The sequence below is a fragment of the Populus trichocarpa genome, chromosome 6 (assembly GCF_000002775.5).
Source record: "Populus trichocarpa isolate Nisqually-1 chromosome 6, P.trichocarpa_v4.1, whole genome shotgun sequence".
Lineage (NCBI taxonomy): Eukaryota > Viridiplantae > Streptophyta > Magnoliopsida > Malpighiales > Salicaceae > Populus > Populus trichocarpa.
In genome coordinates, this window is record NC_037290.2 from 9,189,902 (window position 1) to 9,213,403 (window position 23,502).

Here is a 23,502-nt window from a genome sequence, read left to right on the forward strand (position 1 = left end):
TCTGGCTGCTGAGTCAGATCCAATTTCTCTAGGTCTGGTTGCCCAGCGAAACCTATTAACTTTTTTTTAATTAAAACACAAAAAAGACAATGATGCTACAGTATAGTCCATAATAAAAACACTCTATATTTATAATGTAATTCATAGTATAATAAATTTATATTTATAGTACATATATAATATTTTTCTCATGTGAAAGTATAGTATAATAAAATTCTCAATGAATATTGACTTCAAAATCAGAAAATCCAATAAGAGAATAAATATCTTTGACTATAAAAAACAACTTTTTAATTCTATGTAAATTCTTTCACAACATGCAAGGGGCAGTTTTGCTTTGTGTGCCCCCTGTATGGGAAATGGATATGCACCGTACAATTCTTATGTTTTGACCAATTCTATCTCCTTTGTCGAGTCTTGCATTTCAAAGTATAATTCTTATAGTCTAAAGTGCACTTGTCCTCGACGGGACAGCAGTTGAAAATAGATTTATGTTTTTTAAAAATTATTTTTTTATTTTTTTAATATATTAATGTTAAAAATAAAAAAATATTATTTTAATATATATTATTTTAAAAAAAAACACTTGAAAAAAAGAGAGCAAGTAACGCGCACTTCCGAGCGCTCAACAATAAGGCCGTATTTTTCTTATAAAAAGGACAGCCCGTGGATTTGACTCAAACTCAAGCGCACGCTTTTGCTCCTTTCATCGAGTGGTTAGGTACCCTTTCTCTTGCTTGCATTCCAACGTGCGCAACTCCCTTAAACCACGTGTAAACTACTTTTAAATACCACCAAAAACACACCATCACATGCTCTACTAAACACGCGCACTCTACCCACCAATCAAAGCCAGTGTGCATAACACGCGCTATTCACTTATGTAGGCATCCGTTTCCCCTCCTCCACGAAAGAAGTTGGTATTCCACGCACCGTCGCCCCGTCAAACTTCATGTATGCCCGCAGGGAAACAATGCCATGGGCGATCTAACCGTACATTTTCTGCACGTGTAATTCTATAAACCAATCAGTTTTTGTGCGATGGGAACCGGGTTTTTCCATCTCTCACAACTCACAAGCAGGATATAATAAAAAAGAAATAAGGGAAAATATCAGAGCACTCACCCAATAATATACAGGCTATCAATACAGTCCTCGAACAACCAACTCTATCATTTGGATCCCCCATCTATATACATTTCCACTATCAGTCTCAGATCTTAGTTCTAAAAAATTCGAGAAAATGATAAATATTCTTTTTTCCCCAAGTTTAAGGAGTAGAAATACTCATTTATTACTTTAAATTTGAAACAATCAGGGACAAACCAAAGCTTAAATGAAACAATTCTACTCTAGCCTCACCCGTGTTGTTGCACGTGTTAAGTGGCAGGAAAAATTAGGTATTTTAAAAAATAAAGATTAGGAAAGTAAATATATATGACCAGCTCATGCAATGTCTAAACACTGTTTCCAAGATTTATAAATAGAAGGATTTGATCGAGAAAAGTTATAAAGATATGTAACCTACTTAACAAAATCGAAAGTTGGGGGACTAATTTATGTTGGTGGTGAAATAAATAAACAGCAGAACAAACGCGGCGTCGTCTATTAGTACTGCTTGCTAGAGCGGAAGAGGCATAATAATCAGAGCAATAATATTCTTAGAGCATATATATAGAGCAAGGGTCACCCCTTTTTTATTATAAAAAGTAAAACCACACAGTTCCTACCTTAGGTCGTCGATTCACTTCAAAAATCTCAAGGAACTCTTCTTTCTCTAGAGGTCTCTGAGTTTTGGTTTAAGGAGAATAGTGATTAGTAATAATTTGGAAAGAAGAAAGATGCATTCAAATCACTTGCTTTTGGAGGAGCCTATAAGGATGGCTTCAATTCTGGAGCCTTCAAAATCTGTAAGCATCCCTTCATCCTCTTATTATTATTATTATTATTATTAGTTGAATGAATCATGGCATGATCTGTAGTTTCATTATTGATTTATATTGATTTTGAATTTTTTTTTTTTGCAGAGTTTCTTTCCAGCAATGACGAAGATTGTAGGCACACTAGGTCCAAAATCTCGATCTGTTGAGGTTATTTCTGGTTGCCTCAAGGCTGGGATGTCCGGTAATACCTAGCCTTATTTATTTATTTTTTATAAATTATTATTATTATTTAGTTTTTTTTTGTTAAAATGGATCTGATGGATTTGGGATTATTGGGGGCAGTGGCTAGGTTTGATTTTTCATGGGGTAACCCTGAGTATCACCAGGGGACTTTGGAGAATTTGAAGGCTGCTGTCAAGACCACCAAGAAGCTCTGTGCTGTACGTTTTTTTTTTTTTTTTTTTTTTATATATGTAAAAAACATATTTATTACGCTTATTGTAATAGTAATGTTGAAACATTTTGTGTTGTTCAGGTCATGCTCGACACGGTGGGACCTGAGTTGCAGGTTGTTAATAAAAGTGGCAACCCCATTTCTCTTCTGGCAGATGGTTTTGTTATTCTGACACCAGATCAAGAACAGGAAGCTTCATCTAAAGTTCTCCCCATCAATTTTGATGGACTATCTAAGGTTTGCTTTATATTCGTTTTCACCTTTTCTTTTTTGGCTATGATACTGCTGGAATAATAATTGTTCTGTTCTTATAGTTGATGGAACTGTGATTGGGTCAGGATACTAATGCAAATGGCCGTTTTAAAAAACCAGATGAAACTTAGTCCTCTTTGATGCTTTAGTGAGTTTGAAAGGTTTAATTCTGTCGAAATCTGGGTGGCCATGGGGCCAAACAAGAAGCTGGAACTTTGAATATATAAAAATGTTTTTCTACTATTTACAATTGAAATTGAATTTTTTTTTTGTCATCTGTTTATCTTATTTAAAATTAAGTGTGCGGGGTTTTCTTTTTTGATCAAAGGAATTGCGTGTTTATGTTATATATTTATTTTTTCCATACAATTTTTGTAACTATCAAATTGGTCTTGCAGGCAGTGAAGCATGGAGACACCATTTTTGTCGGCCAATACCTCTTCACTGGAAGTGAAACTACTTCTGTATGGCTGGAGGTAAGAGAAGTACATCTGTTGGTGGTCATTGATTATAGTCATCTGTCTAGTTCTTTCCTAGTGTAAATGTTATTTAATCCATTGTCTGAAGGGAAGTGGGATTCTTGCTTGCTTATTTATTGAATATTTCACAATGGTCTTAGCTTGTTTGGGTGATTTTATGAAGAATATGCCATCTCACACACAAGCATGTCTGGTTACAAAACTATGCTTGTACATGACTAGATGAGATTTTCCTGGAATTGAATTGAGCAGGTTTCTGAGGTGAAGGGCAATGATGTGGTCTGTGTTATAAAGAACTCAGCAACTTTGGCTGGATCTTTATTCACTTTGCATGCCTCCCAAATTCGTATTGAACTTCCTACTCTTTCAGATAAAGATAAGGAGGTCAGTCCTGGACCTAACTTCTTCAATTTAACAGTGGATGTCATGTAATATTTATCCCTTTTCTTTTATGAGTTTATTTGGTCTGCCTCATGTCTTTCTATCAAGTTTCATACCTGGTTTTTTTCCTGTTTTGATTCCAGGTTATAAGTACTTGGGGAGTTCAAAACAAAATTGACTTCCTCTCATTGTCGTATACCCGGCATGCAGAAGATGTACGCAATGTAAGTATTTTCATGATTCAATGCCCTTTTGTTGCATCCTGGCTTGTATAATCAGTCATCTTGCTGTATTTTGTAATGGAACTATTTTTTATAACTTCAGTAAGAGTCTTATTTGCACTGTAATGCAGGCCCGTGAGTACCTATCTAAGCTGGGTGATCTATATCAGACTCAAATTTTTGCCAAGATTGAGAATATAGAGGTTTTTAGCATATACCTTTATCTCATAACTCAACTGATTTTGTATTGGCCCAAACCAAACGTAATGCTAGTTTTGTGTACTTATTTAAATCTTTCTTTCTTTCAGGGTTTAACTCATTTTGATGAGATATTACAAGAAGCTGATGGTATTATCCTTTCCAGAGGAAATTTGGGCATAGATCTCCCACCAGAGAAGGTCAGTTCTAAGTTTAATGAAGCAGTCTTTCTACATATAGCATAAAGTTCTTGTGCTTTGGATTCATTGGCTATTTAAGGTCTAATATGTCTAGATCTGCATATGCTTGCCTTTTCTTGCAACTACTGTGTTTTATTATGATATATCTCAGGCACTCCATCTGAGAAGGTCAGTTTGGATAGCCTATACTTGTCTCTGTTGATGTCTTCTGCTATGTTTTACTTAACTCAGGCATTTTAATGATGTTATAGAAGATTGGTAAAGCTACAACATCTTCAATGCAGACAACGTATAATGAATAATCTGTTCCACATATCTAAAGTAGTATCATGTGTGTTTTCCAGATGAATAGAATGCCGATTATAGGTTATTAGATTTTGGAATTTTTTAGCTCACTAACAAATTCTTAGTTTGTTCTTCAAATTTGAAATCTTGTAATCATCTTCCATTTGTTAAAGCCAAGCTTTAAAAGCCATTCTTTAGCTTGGGAACAACTTGATGACCAAAGCTTTAGTTTTCCCCGTTCAATGGAAAGGACAACTGATTTAAAAGAAAAGGAGAACTTTGCAAGATGTCCAAAAAGTCTTTCTTTGACTGCCAATGAACGTGATTCAAAGAGGTTTCAAATTGTATCTCAGGGATGGCATGTCGTGCATCCTATGATATGCTACTTATAATAGTTACTTGTATGCTCCTTGCTATATATGCCAATTTGTTACACTGGCCTTCGTCGGGAATAAATGCCTTATACTTGGTTAGAGGGTAGTGCCAAGAAAATGGTGTTGGTAGAGACCCCCAACTAATTTACCTCTTTGCATTTGCAGGTGTTCTTATTTCAGAAGGCTGCCCTTTACAAGTGCAACATGGCTGGCAAGCCTGCAGTGGTCACTCGTGTTGTGGATAGTATGACTGACAACTTAAGACCAACTCGTGCAGAAGCAACTGATGTTGCTAATGCTGTGTTGGATGGTGGGTTATTATCTTGAAATGTTTCTTGCGTCTAAGACTGTTGGCTGATACCCAATCTTATGTTTCCATATTACATAATTTCCATGATATAAGTTAGTGGACCGAGTCTTTGTATTGATAACTATATTTTGTTATATTCACTGTATAGTTTTTATAGGATTGGCTATAACATGGAAAATTTGTGCCTTAGTTTTTTCTTTTTTAATTCCTTTTATATCTGTTGCAGGAAGTGATGCGATTCTTCTTGGTGCTGAGACTCTTCGTGGGCTGTACCCTATAGAAACCATTTCCACTGTTGGTAAAATCTGTGCTGAGGTAATTTTTTTTAAGACAGCTATCATATCTTGGTTAAATTCTGGATGCAAGTTGCAATTTAAGAAGTGAGAGGTTTTGAATGAGTGCCTCTCGTGGACAAAGTTCTATAATAGCTAGTATGCCTTGAGGCCAAAATCCAATTTCATCTTTTTTTAAGATATAATCTCTTTAGATGTATTTATTCTTTTGAATGGTATTTTATTGCTTTAAATTTCTGAACTATATGGTCTCTTTCCCTTATACTTCTTTGTTAATGGACTTTATAAAACATTATGGTGTTTGCACTTGCTGCTTAGAAGATGAGTTGATCCTGCTATGATTATTTAGTCTTTTTGCACAACAACTTGAATTATTTGCTTTGTTCCTCATGGAGTTCATTACTTTTCTAGACTTTCGTTCTGTGTTTGTTTGTGTGTTTGATTATTTTTTATGAACTCTTGTTGTGTGTATTTGATGCCTTGAATATATATTTTATCGGCTTAGATATTGTGAGGGCTTTAACTTCAAGACCTATTTTATTTGGAGTTCACATTTGTGATTTCTTGAAACTTGACATGCCCACCAGTGTTGTCAAAGGCTAAAGGCGCCAAGCTTGTAAAATGCCCGAGGCGCCAAGTGCTCGCATGAATGAACCAAGGCAATATGCTATAGATTAAAAAAAAACATGTATAATATTATATTATTTAAATCTAAAATATATATATCTTCTCAATTAAGATTAGATCATTAGAAAATCAAAAGAAAATATAAAATACCATAACATAGTTGTATCTGTGTTTCTCTTCAAGTGTTGTTCCTTGACTGTATGTCTCCTATTTTAATGGTTTTTTATTCTTTTTTGCCCTAATCTTTGTTTTTTACAAAAATACTCCTAAATTGTTTCTTGTAGTAAATTAAAAAATGGACAGATAGGTCTAAACATAAATCAGTTAAAAAGAAGAAAAATCCAACAAAAAAGAAGTATCTCAAGCAGGTGCTAGCTTCAACACTTGATGCCTGCTCATGAGGCGCTCACCTAGGCAGCGCTTCATTGAAATTCATTGCCTGAGGCTAATAAAGGAAGGTGTGCACCTCAGTGCCTCTTGACATCACTGATACCCACATAGCCTTGATCTGGTTTTATAGTAATGATGTTCTGCTCTATATATCAACACAAAATATTGAATAAGAGTATGCTTGCAACTCTTATCCTGTAATCTAATTATTTCTTTCAGTGCTTGAATCTTGATACTTGACCAAAGCAGAAAAAAATTATTCAGTTATTGTTCGATTTCTTACTTTGTTCCTTTTAGCTTTTTTTCATCCTCTGTAATGTCCAATCCAGGCAGAGAAGGTTTTCAATCAAGACTTGTATTTCAAGAAAACTGTCAAATATGTTGGAGAGCCAATGACCCACCTTGAATCCATTGCTTCATCTGCGGTATTGCTGCTTTCATAACCTTTTTTCTTTAATGACTTCATCGTGAGAACAGTCTGTAGGTTTTGTTGAAGCATTTCCATGTTTCCGATTGCATTTCTTATCGGTATTTTCCAATTAACTAGGTACGAGCAGCCATCAAGGTGAAGTCATCCGTCATTATATGCTTCACTTCTTCAGGAAGGGCTGCAAGGTATCTTTCTATTTATGCATCTTTGTTTTCTAGTGTGCTAATTGATTTAGCAAAGCATCAGTTTAGAATTTATATCAGATATAGAATTTCATATCATCTATTGAGTGTGAAATGCTTAATACATTACAATTGCAGATTGATTGCCAAGTATAGGCCAACAATGCCAGTTCTGTCTGTTGTCATCCCTCGACTTAAGACAAATCAATTGAAATGGAGCTTTAGTGGGGCCTTTGAGGTATGTTCTTGATTCAAATTTACTTTTTTCGCTTAACGAAGTTTGTTGGGGTTATATTTCTATGAAATGCTTTTCAACCCTCAATAATTTCCCCAAGTTCATTTCTGGACATGACAAGAAATCCCTGCAAATATGGCCACTCAATTCATGACTTGTAAAAAATTTGAAAGGGATGGTGGCTGCCTGATATCCTACTAAACATATGGATTGATTTCCTGAAACAACCTGTCAATAATTATAGCAATAGCCTGTCAGCTTCTTTCCCCCCCTCTCTGGCATGTTAAATGAAAAGTTGAATTTCACATTGCTTATGACATCTTGTACCAATTAAGCCTTGTGCACTTTGGTTTCTCTTATTAGCTTCAACTCATTTAGATGGATTTAAAGCACAGGATTGTTTTCCTTCTTTTGTCAGGACCAACTACAATCCTTCCTTATTTTAATTATATGGAGGAGATAGTATTCCCTTGATGTGATTCACTGTAGTAGCCATTTTGGAATATGAAATCAAGGATTTTTGTTTAACCACTTTGTGTTTTGTTCCATTGAGAAATGTCAATTGTGCTTTGCCTGTTTCGAACTGATTTGGAAAATCTAGAGTTTTATTATACTCTGCAATTTATTTATGTATTTTTCACTTGCATGCTCTTGACATTAAAGTTAACGAAACTTTGTTATCTTCGTATCAATGTCCAGGCAAGGCAATCGCTCATTGTCAGAGGTCTCTTTCCTATGCTTGCTGATCCGAGACATCCTGTAAGTACCTTTTTTCATTAATTCTGACTTGGTCACTTTGGTTTGCTTGAGGAGGAGAGGATATATTTGTCTTCATGTTCAGGTTTTGCTCCACGTGCATGATAAACATTTAATGTGTCTTTTGTAGATTGTAACTATAGTGGCTAGCATAGGTTGACTACTTATGGCGTGGCTAGGACTGATCATGTTATTGTGTTTGATCATCTATGTCACAATATAAGAGCTAGGATAATCTAATACGTTGTGAAACCACTCCTGGGGCCAGGGTGGGATTTCCATTCCCAGTCCTTGGTGTGAATAAATGAAACCAGATTAGGGTTTTACTTGTGGCATGTGCTGTTCCTGGCATAATCTTGTTATAACTTGGTATTGGCTCTGGATTGAGAGTACTACCACAGTATGTTGAACAGATAGATTCTAATGTGACCCCTGTCTAGGTTCAAACCTTGCAGACCCTAGTCCTTCATGTCATGTCATTAGAACAATGCAGTTCACAAACAGATTTGTCTTTTTGGGGGGGTAGCGTTCATTGAATAATGGTTTCCTACATGACTCCTGCAGGCGGAATCTACAAGTGCTACGAATGAGTCCATTCTAAAGGTTGCTCTTGATCACGGAAAAGCTTCCGGAGTAATAAAGTCGCATGACAGGGTAGTTATTTGCCAAAAAGTTGGGGATGCATCTGTGGTCAAGATTATTGAGCTTGAGGATTAAAATGTGTTAAGCCCCAAAAATTTTTGTGCTTTTTTTTCCTACTCTTAATTATGAAAGCAGGTGGTGAATTCAGCTCCTGGCACCTGTGAGCGGTATCCATCCCTCCAGGTTTTATGACCAGCAGCTTGTTTTGGTGTTTGAACGGTGACAATAACTTTTGTTCACACCTGAAATGAATGTCGTGGAAACTTATATCCATCTTTCCTACTTTTACTTTATTATCAAAGGCCATTTGCTTCCCGCATGAACAGCTGATTCTAGAAATTTATGTCCAAAATGAAATGCTATGCGTTTTGAGCTTGGCCTTTTGCTTTTCACTCCAGCGGATCTACGAATTATAGTTGTCCAAATATATATATATATATATATATATATATATAGCCATCGAATTCAACTTCATCCTGGATGCCACTGCGTCGAGTATTCGTGATGCTGCCGATGCCTTTGGGAGTCGTGTCCCAAAAATTTAGAAAGTAACCGTTCTGTTATCTCCCCTTCAATTACTGTGGCAAAGTTTAAGACCCGACAGCCAGAATGGAATCGATCCTTGTGCCCTCCTCCCTCTGTTCATGGAGGTGAACCAGCTTCTTCTGTAAAGAAATAACAATAACATATAAATTTTCATGGACGTCTGCGCCTGTCCCCTAAATAATGGATCTGACTTCTAATCAGGCGAATGTGGGTTTGAGTCTTCACCAGGCGTAACATTTACTTGCACCTTTAGATTAGATTAGCTTTCATAAACTCCCTTCCAAGGATGCAATGCAGGAAACCACTTCTCCTCGTATCCTTCATCAAAGCCTAAGCCTCAGGCAGGGTCTCAAGACCTCTTTCAAAATTAAACATTAATCTTGTAGGCTTTGCTAATAGGGACTGTAATTGCACAAGATTTTACCCATGGACCAGAAGTTGGAACTTTAGCTAATGTGGGACTCTTTCTTGCCCAGCAACTGGTCTATAATGCATGAAGCACGGCAGAGGGAATGGCCATGGGACCGCTCCTGCTAAGGAAGCTTTTCAAGTCTCTGGCCGCTCTCACTCCAGTGAAGCCAGAATTTTTTAAATGAGAAAATAAATTATTAACAAATATTTAATATTATATATTATGTATTATATAGAAAAATTAATTTAAAATATATATATTAACTCATATCAAACAAAATTAATTTAAAATAAAAAAACTTAAGTTATAATTATTATTTTTTTAATTTTTATATTTTAAAACCGTTTCATAATAATTTTATTATCAATCTCATTCATTCATTTATTTTTAGTTAAATGCTTTTCTTGGGAACGAACAATTTTACGCTAACATATTTGTCTATCCAATATTTTCTCATCAATAACACCGATCTGTAGCTTTATCCCCTAGCACTTTCAGAGTTTTAATTAGTAGGAATTGAACATGTAGCGAGAGTGGCACTCTCAAGTGATTAAGACATTATCTTGAGAGAAAAAAAGCATTCAAGAGAAAAACTCTCCGAGTTCCTGGTCTTATTCATATATTATTAATTTGTACAGAAATGGTAGCAAATTATATAGAATAAACCTAAAAGAACAACAAAAAAATGCCATTCCTATCTATCAAAACTATCTAGAATTAGTCTGTTATAGTACATTTCATCCAGCAATGGAAGAAGGATCACTCCGCTTGTTTGAAGGCAGTTGTTGCTGTTGATGTGTAGTATCAAGCAACTCAAGCTCTTTCTTCCTTACAGTCAGTACCATTCTCTCATTTTCAAGCCTTTTTCTCTCATTCTCTAGCTTAGCCCTCTCCATTTCCCTCTCTTTCTTGCTACTGAATCTCACCCACTTCAACCTTTGCTTTTCAAGCTCAAATGCCTGGCATTGGTAGTTCACTTGCTGCTCCTCTAATTGCATCAACTTCAGCTTCATCCACTGATTCTTCTCCCATGAACTCTTTGCTCCATCTCGGAGCACGTTCATTATTTCCCCATTCAATTGCTGCATCAGAGATGATGTTGCTGAAAACACTTCCTTTCTTGGCCTCTTCCGTGATGATTTCTCGTCATGGTCATCTTCATCTCCATGCCCATGCCCGTTTTGATGCCTTGAATTGCCTTCTACTGCCTCATCCTCATTCTCTTCATAATCCTCTTCATCATCGTCTCTTTCATCATCATCATCCTCCTCCTCCTCATCCTCCACGTAATCATCTTCATCTTCCTCGCTTTCGTCGTGGTCATCCTCTTCATTTCTTGCCAATTTTGCCATTTTTGACCCTTCTGTTTCGGTCCTCGAATTGGTTACAACTTGAGCGTTTTCAGTTGAATGAGAACACCTTTGGTATTGCTGTTGCTGTTGTGTTGCTTGTTGGTGCTGAGCATGAGATGGGTCTGTAGCCATCTCTGGTGAGTTATTAATACCAGAGGCAACCCCAGCATGGCCACAGCTATTATGATAAGCACACATTTCTCTGAAAAACAAGTGCTTGGAATTGAGCAATTTTCTCACTTCATCCTTCATTTTCGGTGACAAATCCATAGTATCAAGCAAGCTTTGATTCTCCACAACCCTGCAGGCAGTCCCCTTTCCAAGGATATCATTAACCCTCTTATACCTCTTGTTCAAGTCATTGAATTTATCCTCACATTGTTGTGGAGACACATAAAACCCTTTCTCCATCATTGCCCGAGAAACTGATTTCCATTTCCCTTTCTTCTGTGCCAGGCCACCGGGCTTTTTCTTGCCTATAGGATCACTCACTTCAGACCCAACCTCATCACCAATGTAAAAAACTGCCATTATAAGTAGCCTAACCATATTATCAGTCCACTTCATTCTTTGCCATGGAGAAATTTTCCTGTTTCCATCAGTGGTGCTGTCATCTCCAGTGAAAGAAGGCTCATCTTCATTACTCAATGGTGATAATTGTTTAGGCTTTGTGGAGGCAAAAGGATAGGCATGTTTGGCAGATTGCTGGGAGTGTTGATGGTGATCAGATTCATGGTGGGCATAAGCTACAATCTGGGGATGCTGCAAGTGGTGAGGGTTTTGTGGGTTTTGTTGTTGGTGTAGTGGCAATTCTAGTCCTAGTATTCCTGATCCCATGCCTGGAAATATCCCACCACCTAAATCATTGTGTTCCATCAACCTAACAAAAAATACTTAATTCCTAAAACTTACTTAATCACCTTATCCACTACCAATGAGAGAATTTTGTCATCAGCTACTTTTCTAAAACTCTCTATTGGGTTCAAGATTTTAGGAATAAACCCAGTTGAGATTCTAATGCGTCAGATACCCAACGTTGGGACGTTATAAGATACCAGAGCATCCAATTCTAAAGCATAATTGGATGGCAGAAATGAAGATGTTAAAAAAAGAAGAAAAGAAACAAAAGCATACCCAGTGGCAGCAGGAGAACTGAAGCTTGGAACAAAAACCACTAAAGATGATTGCTCAAAGCACCAGGGGCAGAAAGATTGAAGCTGAAACGTAATATCAGGTTCTGCAAAGCAACTTCTTTAATGCCCAGAAAAATTTGAGTGCCCATTCAGCCTTTGCAGGGAAATCATAATGGAAAGACAGGGAGAAGCTGAGAGAGAGAGAGGTGAGAAGACGGAAATGGCAAGAGAATAGAGAGTGAAAGTGAAGGATAAAAAGAGGGTGGAGACAGAATAAAATAAAGCAGAATACAGAGAGCGTAGCAGCCGGTTTTACTGCAACAGGTTTTGTTGTTGTGTTTGACAGAAAACTGCCCATGGTTTTGGCTGTAACACCGCCTTTTCTAAGGAAAAGATCCACAGGTATTTTTTTTTAATTATTATTATTTATTGAAAACTGGTTGGAAGTTAAAAACCCACCTGCAGCATGACATTATTAATCAAAATATGAAATACAAATACAAAGCATAAGAAAAGAAAAAGGTGGTGCAAGTACAGGCCTAGAGGGCCCTGTGGCCATTCAGCCTCAAATTCCATGTTGTAAATTTTTCAGATTATTTTTTAAAATATTTTTTATTTTAAAATATATATTTTTTTTATTTTTTAAAATTTATTTATTGATATTAATATAGAAGTTGCACATTAATCAAAATTAAATTTTATTTATTGAAAAAAATCAAAATTTTTAGAAAGCACCAGCGTCCTTTCTGAAAATTTATGGCAAAAAATTCATTTATAGTCTCCCAATTAGTAACACCATTCATTTGTGACTAGATAAATGATTTGTTGTTCTAGTTCTAGTTTCAATTTAATTTTTAATTTTAATCGGCCGTGAGAAAATGTAAATAATTGTAATCAATAATTAGTTTTAAGTTAGGGTTTTTCTAACATGTTCTCTAAGGACACATGCTGGTTGATTTGAAAATATTTCACTTTCATAATTGGGTGAATTCAGAAAAATTCTAATTCATGATATAATATTGTTTATTATGAAAATTAAAATATTTCATTTGCATCAGTTAACTTGTGCTATTAGGAAACTTTATAAAAACCCTACATATTATTCCAACTTTATTCATTCGTTACTAAATGAATACTTTGTTCATATATGATAACTAATACTTTGTTTTTTCTTATTTTCTTCAAAACTAAATTATCAGTTCAGTTACCAAAATAATTATTTTCAATGAGATGAAATTACTCTTCTCATTTTCTTATCCAAATAATAAAAGAGATACAATAATATATATATATATATATATATATATATATATATATATATATCCTAACTAACTTAAGACGTTAATTATATAGGAAAACCAATGACCAAATAATCATAAAATTAACTTTAAAATCCTATTCAGAAAATTAGAAAATCTCAACACTCTATTTTGAGTTGGTGCATGAATATCATATGACTAACTTGTCTAAAAACATTAAAAACACTTGACTAAAATTGTTTTTGTGAGAATATCAACCAGTTGATTTTTATGAGAATATCAACTAGTTGATCTTTAAATTTAATTTAAGAAACTCCATAATTTTTTTTTCAACTTCTCTTTAATGAAAAATCTATTTATCTCTACATGTTTTGAACGACCATGTACACCTGAATTATAAGAAATATTACATGCTATTTTATTGTCATAGTATTGTTGAATTGGTTGCCATGATGAAAAACCCAAATCCAATAATATAAGTTTTAACCATAATGCTTCACAAAGTCCAAGTGCCATGCCTCGGAACTCAACTTTTACACTTGAGGTAGCAACAACACCTTGTTTTTAGCTTCTCCATGTAACGAGATTGTCATATATAAAGGTGAAGTGACTAGAAGTATATAGTTTGTCATCTACCACTCTAGCCTAGTCAGCATTGGTATATGCATCTATGCTTTGACAATATGTATTTTTAGTGAATAAAATTCTATTGGAAAATCATTTCGCTAGCTTGCATAAGCTCTTGTTGTTGATACAGCTAGCGCTTTCTTTGCGCATTCATAACATTTGATTATTGTCTTGGAATATAAGAAACATATATAGTGGGAACAAAAAGAATATGTTTCCATATTTTTTTCTTCTAAGAATATAGTAAGTCACTTTAAAATTATCACATGGATAAATTTGTTTTATGTCTTTTTCTTTGTCTCTTCAATTAAATATATTTCTATATTTTTTGTATTTATCCCTTCTATCCTTGGACATTAGCAAAACACAACCTCTATCTTGTTTATTTCCCATCATTTGCATAAACACACACATACACACGTATCCTTACACGCTATGTTATTTCAAATTTGAGCTTGGAAATTGTTTTTTTGTTAGATTGCTATAAGGTTCTTGAGGTGTTAAAAGATCATCTCGACATTTTATTAATGCTTAGTTTTGCATTAAAAATCATTTTTACTAGTTGAAAAAATAAAAAAATATAAGGACCTAATATGATATTATAAATAAAATCAAGGGTTTTTATTTTTATTTGTACTCTTCAAATCTCGTCTTATGAAAAAATTTATATTCATAATTGTTTCAATTTTCAATTCAGTCTTTTGGTTTTTGCAATTTTTGTTTTTATATAAAATTTTATTTTATTTATTTTTTAGTTGTTGGTTTAAGAGGGGAAAGAAAGTCACTAAAAAATAAGAAAGGAAAGAGAAAGTTGATGATTGATGAAATTTCAATGTCGAAACAAGCCATTTTTAGTGGTAACATATTCCATTTAATGAAATGAGTTCCATTGAAGTTTTTTTTATCCTTTTCCTTGCCAACCAAAAAAGATTGGGATTGAGAAAGAATTTTGTTTTCATTTTGTTTTAGTATTTTTGGATAATTTTAGGGTATTCTAGGTTAGCAGATTGGTTTGTTAAGGTTATAAGGGTGTTTCTTAGATTTTTTTTTGTGAAAATAGATTGAAAAATATTTTTTTATTCAAAAAACCCGAGCTCAATTTTTCAACCACCATTATAGTGGTCAAAAAATGTATAAGCAGATGACGCGTTATCTAATTTATTTTAAAAAAATAATAATAATAAAAACAATTAAAACCCAGCATGCAGGCTGGCCTTGCAAAACCACACATGCTAGCTTTTTTTTTACTCTTTTGCTACGTGCACGGGGCTGAGATCCTTGGTCCATTTTTCTAGCCTTTTTTATGTTTTTTTTAAATATATTTTTTTTATTGAAATACACTGTGAAAAAAAAAACTCTTGTTGAATTTTTCCATGATTCTTAAATAATATTAAAATAAAAATTTTAAATTGTCATAAAATTACAATGATTGTTTAAAAGTTTGAAAATATTACTAATACTCCCTTTAGTATCTAAAATGCCTTTAGTGCTAGGGGGGTGGTTTTAAAAGTACTCTGGATATAAAAAGAGGGCTTTTGTAATATTTAATTAAACACGAGAGAGGATTTATATCAAGTTTTTTAAAAATTTAGATGATCCATGTAATTTTTTTAATATTTCATAGATATTTTTATAAATTATTCATTTTAACGATGACAAGTGATATTCATTTTAACGATGACAAGTGATCAAAAGCTTTACATGAATATTTGTATGGAATAATTATTTATTTTAATTATTTCATTACCTATATGGTAGTTTATATATATATCCTTTTCACTTTGTTCCTAAATTTTTGATGGATTTAAAAAAAAAACTTATATTTTTTAAAAATAATTATTTTTTAATATTGGGTTTACTAGGTATTATATTTTATAATTTGTTTCGATTTGCTTTATATAGAATTATCTTGGTCTCATGAATTTTACGGGTTAGCCATGTTAACTCAGGTAATTGTTTTTAATTAATTTTTTTTCTCAACTTCATACTTCAATATTGAATTGATTGTAAATTGAGCTTTATATTTTTTTTATGTGTTTTCTATGAGGTTATCACAGACTCATGAATTAAATCGCAAGTTTTGTTTGTTAGCTAGGTTGACTCGGTTTTTTTGTCTTTTTTATTTATTTTTTAATTTTATCCTTAAACATTGGATTGATTGAGAATTAAATTTTATAATTTTTTTCAATTTTATTTTATAGAATTATCTCAGTCACCTTACTCGAATTTGATAGGTTAACCTGAGTTTAATTTAGTATAAGTTGATTGAGAATTAGACTTCATAATCTTTTTTATTTTTTTTATATGGGGTTATTATGGTCTTATTACCAAGGTCGCAGGTTAGGTTGGTTGACTTGGAATTTTTTTAGTCCTTTTTTATTGAATTTTTTTCAATTGTATCCTTCAATACGGGGTTGATTGAGAATTAAGCTTCATAATTTGTTTATATTTGCATTCTATGAGGTTATCCTGGTCTCATGACTCGAGTCACAAGTTTAGTCGATTGACTCGGGTGCTTTTTTATGTCCTTGTTTTAATTGCTTTTTTAAAAAAAATTCATCCTTAAATATTTTGTTAATTGGTAATTGAGCTTCCTAATTTATCTTTATTTACTTTCTATGAGATTATCTCAGTTTCATAACTCAGATTTGATAGGTAAACCCTAGTTAACTCGGCTTATTTTTTAGAAATTTTATTCTCAATCTCATCGTTCAACATTAGGTTGGTTAAGAATTGAGTTTAATATTTTTTTTAATTGCTTTCTATAGAGTTATCAAGGTCTCATGACGTTGATAGTGAATTTGGTTAGTTAACCCGAGTTGATTCGAATTGATCTAATATGTTGTCGTTTCAATATTTTAAAAAATATCATCTTGATTCTTTTTAGTCAAACTATTTTTTTTAATTAATCGTCTAGGTTGTCTTTGAATTTACCAAGTCGACTAGATCATATTATATCAATCCCTATATAGTTTAAATTTTTTCTATTAAAAGACATATTAACAAAATTTAAATACTTTTTTATAACTAATTTTTTTATTCAACTCACCGTATAGCACTGACAATGATTTAACGTGTATATGTGTGTATGTCATTTGAAGCATTTATACTTTTTTTTTCTATTTGAAAACTCGAATTAATTATTTTATTTTTTTTCAATTGAGATACATGTATTCATAAGTTTTAAGGTAGGTTTAGAAATGTGATAATGGTTGTGGTTCAAAATATATTTTGTTTAAAAATATATTAAAATAATATTTTTATTATTTTTAAAAAATTATTTTTAATATTAAAACAAATTAAAAAAATTTAAATTTTAAAATAACATGATACAGAATAGCATTTCATCCATCAAATACCTCTGTTAATTTTATTATCGGAGTGTTGATATGACAGTTAATTTTTTTTATTTTTTTTGTCAAATAGGCCGGTTGATATTATTTGAATATTTTTTATTTATTTAATAAAATACTTGTACTTAATGATATTTTCTATTTGACTATTCGTACTCTCAAAATTTAATCAAGTACTTTCATAAACATATATTTCAAATCATCTCACATGTTAATTATCTCCGATACAAATGGGCCCATGTGTATAAAATAATATTTTTTTTCAATTTTCAAAATTTTTAATTTCTCATGAAGAAATTGAAATAATAAAAAAAAACTAATTAATTGATTGTTTAGGTAATTTTACAATTTTTACTCATTATTTAGGGTTTATTTTTAGGTAATGATAGAAGCTTAAATATAAATTAATATAATTAATTATTTATTTTATTATTTTTCGTTTTTTTTGTTATTTAAAAAAATCAGTATAAGCACTCAAATATAATAAACAATGAACGACTTCATCAATCCTCGTATAATTGAATAAGTCTTCATAAATTTACAATATATAATCCTTCCATGTATCCTTTTGTTAATTTTTTCCATCCAAAGTGACCAACTTATATATTTTAGTAAAAAATTATCCTTGAGTTATGTAAGGATATAATATAAAAATAATTCAAAATTGCTCAAAATATTTTAAGAAATAAAAATAAAATTATATTATTTTATAGAGAATGGATATTTTTATTATAAAAAATATAATTATGTCGAATTGAATGGAAAAAATAGATAAAATGATGTACATATATATTTGAGAATTAGATGTCATATAAAGATATAATAAACATAATTAGAAATGTAGGAACATATTGAAGATTTTTTATAATTATATAAGGATAAATTATATAATATGCCATTTTGTTTTTCAATTTCCAGTCCTTTTTGATAGAGAGATAACTATCATATTAGTATATTTATAACAAAAACCAACTCAAGCACTAGATTGATCAAATCTTGGGAGTACAAATACTATAAAAAAAATAGATATAATCAAACAAAACAATTATAAAATAATAGTAATTGATATGTTATTGCCCCTAAAAATAAAAATAAAAATAAAAATAATATCAACCTCGACCCACCTAATAGAGAGCTAACTGCCACTTTAGCATTCCGATAACAAAACTAAAGGAGATACTTTATTGATCAAAATTCACGAGTATAAGTACTCAAATGAAAGAAATAAAAAAAATACAAGTACTCAAATGAAAGAAATAACTCAGGGAATATCTAATTTTAAAAAAATAATTGGTGAAATAACATTGGTCGATTTTTTCACATTTTTAAAGCTTGATATTAATTAAATATTGCGCTTTATAAGCTTGATATTAATTAAAACTTGAATAAATTGAAGGCTAGATTGAACATACAATATTGTTTTTCTCCCATGAAAAAAATCATTGGCAACCATGTTTCTTTTAAAAAACTTGTTAAACACTTAGATTTTGCTTTTAAATCAACCAAAAATGGAGCCTATTCTAGTTACTAGGTATCTTTTGATATTTTTGTGGTGAAAATCCACTATTTTTATGTATATTATTGAAATCGGCTAATAATATATTTAAATGTACACACATATTCATGCAATAGAGTATAAATATGGTTGAGTTATGATAGATTACATGTTTCATTAAATTGTTGATAAGTTGATAAATTTAGTATTTTTTTAGAAATAAATTAATTTGCTATGAATTTGTATTTGATTTAATACAGTTAAGCATAAAAAATATTAATTGATAATGTATCATGAATTATATTTAATTTTTTATTAAATTTATTTTAACGTTAAATTTTCTATGAAATTTTTATTCAGGTTCTTACCACCTCGCACTACTTTGAATAGAATATAAATATCATACTTAATAAGAGTATTTTCAGACCAGCTAGCATTTCAATTGAGACTGAGTCCCTTTATGAGTGATTTTAAAAACATATCCTTCACATTGACCTAATATATTTAAATTTTTTTTAATAAATTTCTTTAAGCGCTAGTCCCAATATTCAAATCCAGGAAAATCAAAATAATAGAGCAAACCTTTGTAGCTACCAAGGCAGTCGAGTAGAAAAAAAGAAAGAAAGTTGAATGGTTTCATATGTCCAAATGATTCTAAAAAAAATCTAAAGTCTATGTGGAATCCATTGTTTCATCTATTGTTGACCTATATTCAATGTACAGTCGATTCACGTAGCGTTGATTTTTTTATTATTTTATTTTTTGTATTCATGTATTTTTTTTTAATTTAATCTTTTTATATTGAATTGATTCATAATTAAATTTGATAGCTTGTCTTTATAAACTTGATCTAGGCTTCTCGAGATCTTAGAAACACATTTCAATATTGACTTTGCGCTTATTTAGCCAATAACAGTATAAATTTTTGCTTATTGAAAAATGAAAAATAAAAGGACTAATATTGATATAGAGGGAAAAAAAACCTAAAGAATATTTTTACATTTTGTGTTTTAGTTTTAGCCAAATTTTCTATTGATTCCTTGAGTTTGACAATTATATGGTTTGGTCTAGTTTTTTGGTTTTTTATTTGTTTATGTTTTAGTCATTGAATTTAACAAGAGAGAAAGTTGTTAGAAAATAATAGAGGTGAGAGAAAATCATTAATTATCCACATTCCAACAACTAAAAAGCTCGTTCTTGTTTTTATTCTTCAATTAAGATATTTTTCACCTTTTATCTTTTTGAAAAAAATAGATTGAGTTTAGAAAAATAAAAAACTCTTCCATATTAGTTTTGTGTTTTTTAACCCAATTAGAAAGTTTTTAGATTGACAAGTAATTTTTTTTAAGAGTCTAGTAGTGTTTTTTTAGGTGTTTTTGGCTAAAAGGTTGAAAAAATAGATTTTTAAATTAAGAAAATTATTGTTTGATTTTTCAACCACCTCTTTGATGGTTAGTTTTGAAAAAACAGATGACACATCATTTGCTACAGCTAATAGTGCATTGCTTGCTCTTATTTTTTCTGAGTAGAAGCAAATGACATGTTGTTAGGTCATTGGTTTCGTTAAAAAGATTTAAATGGGTTAGGTGCGCGGGTCTATCTTAGCAAGCCCACATGTATGTCCATTTCTTTTTACGGGTCGGGACTAAGTGACCCTTTTATAACTTCATTTTCCCTTTTATTTAGTTTGAAATTAAATAAACCTGATTAATTAAATGTAGATGTGAGATGCCAGACCTAGCGAATATTCGGTTTTAATTTAGATTAATTAAAATAAAAAACATTTTGTTATATTTTTAATAAAATTTTATTTTATTTTTAATTTGTTTTTGAATAAGGTTTTAGCATTTTTTTCTAATATTAGTAGTTTTTTTTTGTTTAATCTTATTCGATCACTTTTTTGTGCATGCTTATTTTTATTATTGTTTGATTAAATAAAAAATCAGTTCAACAAAACAAAGTTATTAAATACAACTGAGTCCATGACCAATATTGCGAGATCAATATCTTGATCTACATTCATCTCTCAACTTTCAAATTCAGCTTTTAGTTAACATTAATAACTCGTTTTTAATTTATTTGAGCATATAATTCTCATTTTATTTCATTTGATGTATTCGTTAATTTTTTCTCATGACAAAAAACATGTTAGAAACATTTGTATATTCATTTTTTTCTTAAATCAATCATATGATATTGGCTGTGCGTGCAGCCTCTTTTGATATCATTGTGCAGTTTTTCACAGTGGTATTATAATTATCTTAATGAACTCTTTTTGGTGGTGGGACGATGTCCACGGCGGAGTAACAATGAGTCTCCAACTATCTTTTTTTTTCTCCTTCCAGGTATGATATTGATAATTTATTTTTTATGGTTAATAATTGATAATTTTTTAGTTGTGTTATTTAGTGTCAATATTTTTTTTTAATCATATTATTAAATTAACCAAGTTTATTAAATCCATAAAAGTCAAAACCTGGTTCTCATATTTTTCTTGTTTCTTTAAAAATGCCTAAATATTTTTTTATGTTAAAACAAATTTGATCCGGTACACGGTATATGATGGGCCACCTATATAATATTAATTGAGAATTCATGTTCTTGCGAGCTCGCCCTGATGCTTAATAAGTTTAGAGTAATGTTATCTTTTTTAATTTTTTTTGTTTTTGATTCGATGATAAAAGTATTTTCAGACTATCTAATTTTTTAATTGAGACTAAGTTCATTTTCAAGCCATTTTAAAGAACTTTTTTTCGTATTAATCTAATATATTTAATGAAATTTGATAAATCCCTTTAAATTTTGGTCTCAATATTCAAATTTAAAAAGGTCAAATAAGGAAGCAAACTTCCTTAATTGCCGTACCGGGCCAATACTTGGAGATTGTCACCAGCTCGACAGAATTAAACCCTTAATTATCAATCCCGTTGAAAGAGTGGTGTTCTTTTGACAGTTTTATGAAATGTAATTAACGTAATTGGATGAAGATGTTTAATTAAAACTATTAGATAACGTAATATTTAATTTTATTTAATTTAAAACCATAAATAGATTTATTGAGATTTTTAAGTTGTTTTTAGATATTTTTGAATTTAAAGTTACCATGGTTTGATTTTTTTAGTTTTTTTAAATTGCTATAATCTAAAGTGAGTTTTTGAGCCTTTTGCAGTTGAAAGCCCGACCTTCCAGCCACCTCAGGTGGCCGGAATCGAACCAAAAGACGATGCATTATATGTGAGTGCAGACGAAGTGTCTTTTGTGTTATAAAATAATCAACAAATAACATTCAATTAATTTAATCCTTGAAATAAAAAGAAGGAAGCGTTTCTAGCGCAGCAGGTAAAATGATTTTTTTAAAAAATTATTTTTAAAACACAAAAATAATTAAACTCGTAATCATTTTTTTATTCTTTTTTCAAGGTTTGTGGTGTGCAACTGCTTTTAAAAAAAATTCAATGAATAATATTAAAGTGATTTTTTTTTTCTAAACATCGCAAATATTAATAATCCATAAATTTTTTATATATTTTTATATTTCATAAAGAATGAAACACTTCTAGCAGGGAGGCATGGCCTCCTTTTTTATGGACCAGCATACTTGCACGTGTCTGGCTTGTTTTGTCTTTAATTTAGTTTTTTTAATTAACCAAGATAGATTAATTAAATTTTCATTTTTTAAAACATTATAATTATTATTAACCTACAAATTATTGATGTATTTTTATATTTTAGAAAAAACTAAAAGAATGAAACAGGAGGCCTGCTTTTTTTTATGGGACAGGTGGGCTTTGCATGTGTCATGTGTTCTGCCAGTTTTGCTCTTAATTTTTTTTAGTTTAAATCCATTGAGATAGATTAATTAAAATCTTCATGATTTTTTTTTAAAAAATTATTCTATCAATTTGTCATGATTTTTTTTTTGTTTTCCTTTACTAATATCACATCCTTTTTTTATTATTACATTAGCAAGGGCTCTTTTGAACAAAACTTCATGATTTTTTTTTTAAAAAATTATTCTATCAATTTCCTACATATGTTTATTTTTATTATTGTATGATTAAAAAAATAATTTCAAAAAATAAAATTGTTAAACACAAGAATATATATTTGATAAATTAACCTGAGTCGATTCAAAATATTATTATCTTAATATTTAAAAAATAATATTGTAATGTCATCTCCTTAAGTGAAATCAAGTTTTTATCGGGTCGAAGGAATTATGTTTTAACTTGTTTGGTTGATCAAGACATAAAAAATCAGTTTTATTATGATTTATTCTAAAACTTGGAGGAGACAAATATATAACCCAACAAGTCTTCAATTTTAATTAAAACTTCAAATATTTTTTTTATAGCAAAAATTAATTTTTGATTGGATATCTTAACATGTATATATGTTTCTCAATCTATTTTATTACTCTTATATATCAAATTTTGCTTTCACTAATAATTTTTTTAAGAAAATATCCTAGCATCACTGTATATTCTTTTTTACATTTTAATGTTTTTTATTCGATCTATAACGTGCGGCACCCTATTTGTTTTTACGTTTCAAAAACGTTTTTAAAAAATTTAAATTTATTTTTTTTATTTGCTTCAAATTAATATTTCTTTATGTTTTCATATCATTTTGATGTGTTGATGTCAAAAATAACTTTTAAAAAATAAAAAAAATATTATTTTGACATTTTTTCAAGTAAAAAACATTTTAAAAATTAATCGCAACAACACTTA

General features: G+C 30.9%; 2 protein-coding genes across 4 annotated transcripts; one reads left to right on the plus strand and one right to left on the minus strand.

Moving 5' to 3' along the window:
• The first annotated feature begins 1,656 nt into the window (after window positions 1-1,656).
• On the plus strand, window positions 1,657-8,865 carry LOC18100084 (pyruvate kinase 1, cytosolic). Its single transcript, XM_006381269.3, has 16 exons — window positions 1,657-1,910; window positions 2,028-2,124; window positions 2,226-2,323; window positions 2,419-2,574; window positions 2,988-3,065; window positions 3,321-3,452; window positions 3,593-3,673; window positions 3,802-3,873; window positions 3,979-4,068; window positions 4,893-5,037; window positions 5,264-5,352; window positions 6,677-6,772; window positions 6,895-6,962; window positions 7,098-7,197; window positions 7,894-7,953; window positions 8,515-8,865. Exons 1-16 carry the CDS (start codon window positions 1,842-1,844, stop codon window positions 8,665-8,667), a joined length of 1,584 nt encoding a protein of 527 aa, XP_006381331.1. The 5' UTR covers window positions 1,657-1,841; the 3' UTR covers window positions 8,668-8,865.
• Window positions 8,866-10,130: 1,265 nt separating this feature from the next.
• On the minus strand, window positions 10,131-12,362 carry LOC18100085 (uncharacterized). 3 transcript variants are annotated; one of them, XM_024602503.2, is made up of 2 exons: window positions 12,037-12,362; window positions 10,131-11,741 (listed from the first exon to the last, which is right to left on the minus strand). In XM_024602503.2, the coding sequence occupies exon 2, from the start codon at window positions 11,737-11,739 to the stop codon at window positions 10,288-10,290; it is 1,452 nt and encodes a 483-aa protein (XP_024458271.2). In that variant the 5' UTR covers window positions 11,740-11,741; window positions 12,037-12,362; the 3' UTR covers window positions 10,131-10,287. The 3 variants fall into 3 exon arrangements, with proteins under 3 accessions (XP_024458271.2, XP_024458270.2, XP_052310195.1); XM_024602502.2 differs by having other exon boundaries at window positions 10,131-11,795; window positions 12,037-12,361; XM_052454235.1 differs by having other exon boundaries at window positions 10,131-11,803; window positions 12,037-12,361.
• Between the last annotated feature and the right edge of the window lie 11,140 nt (window positions 12,363-23,502).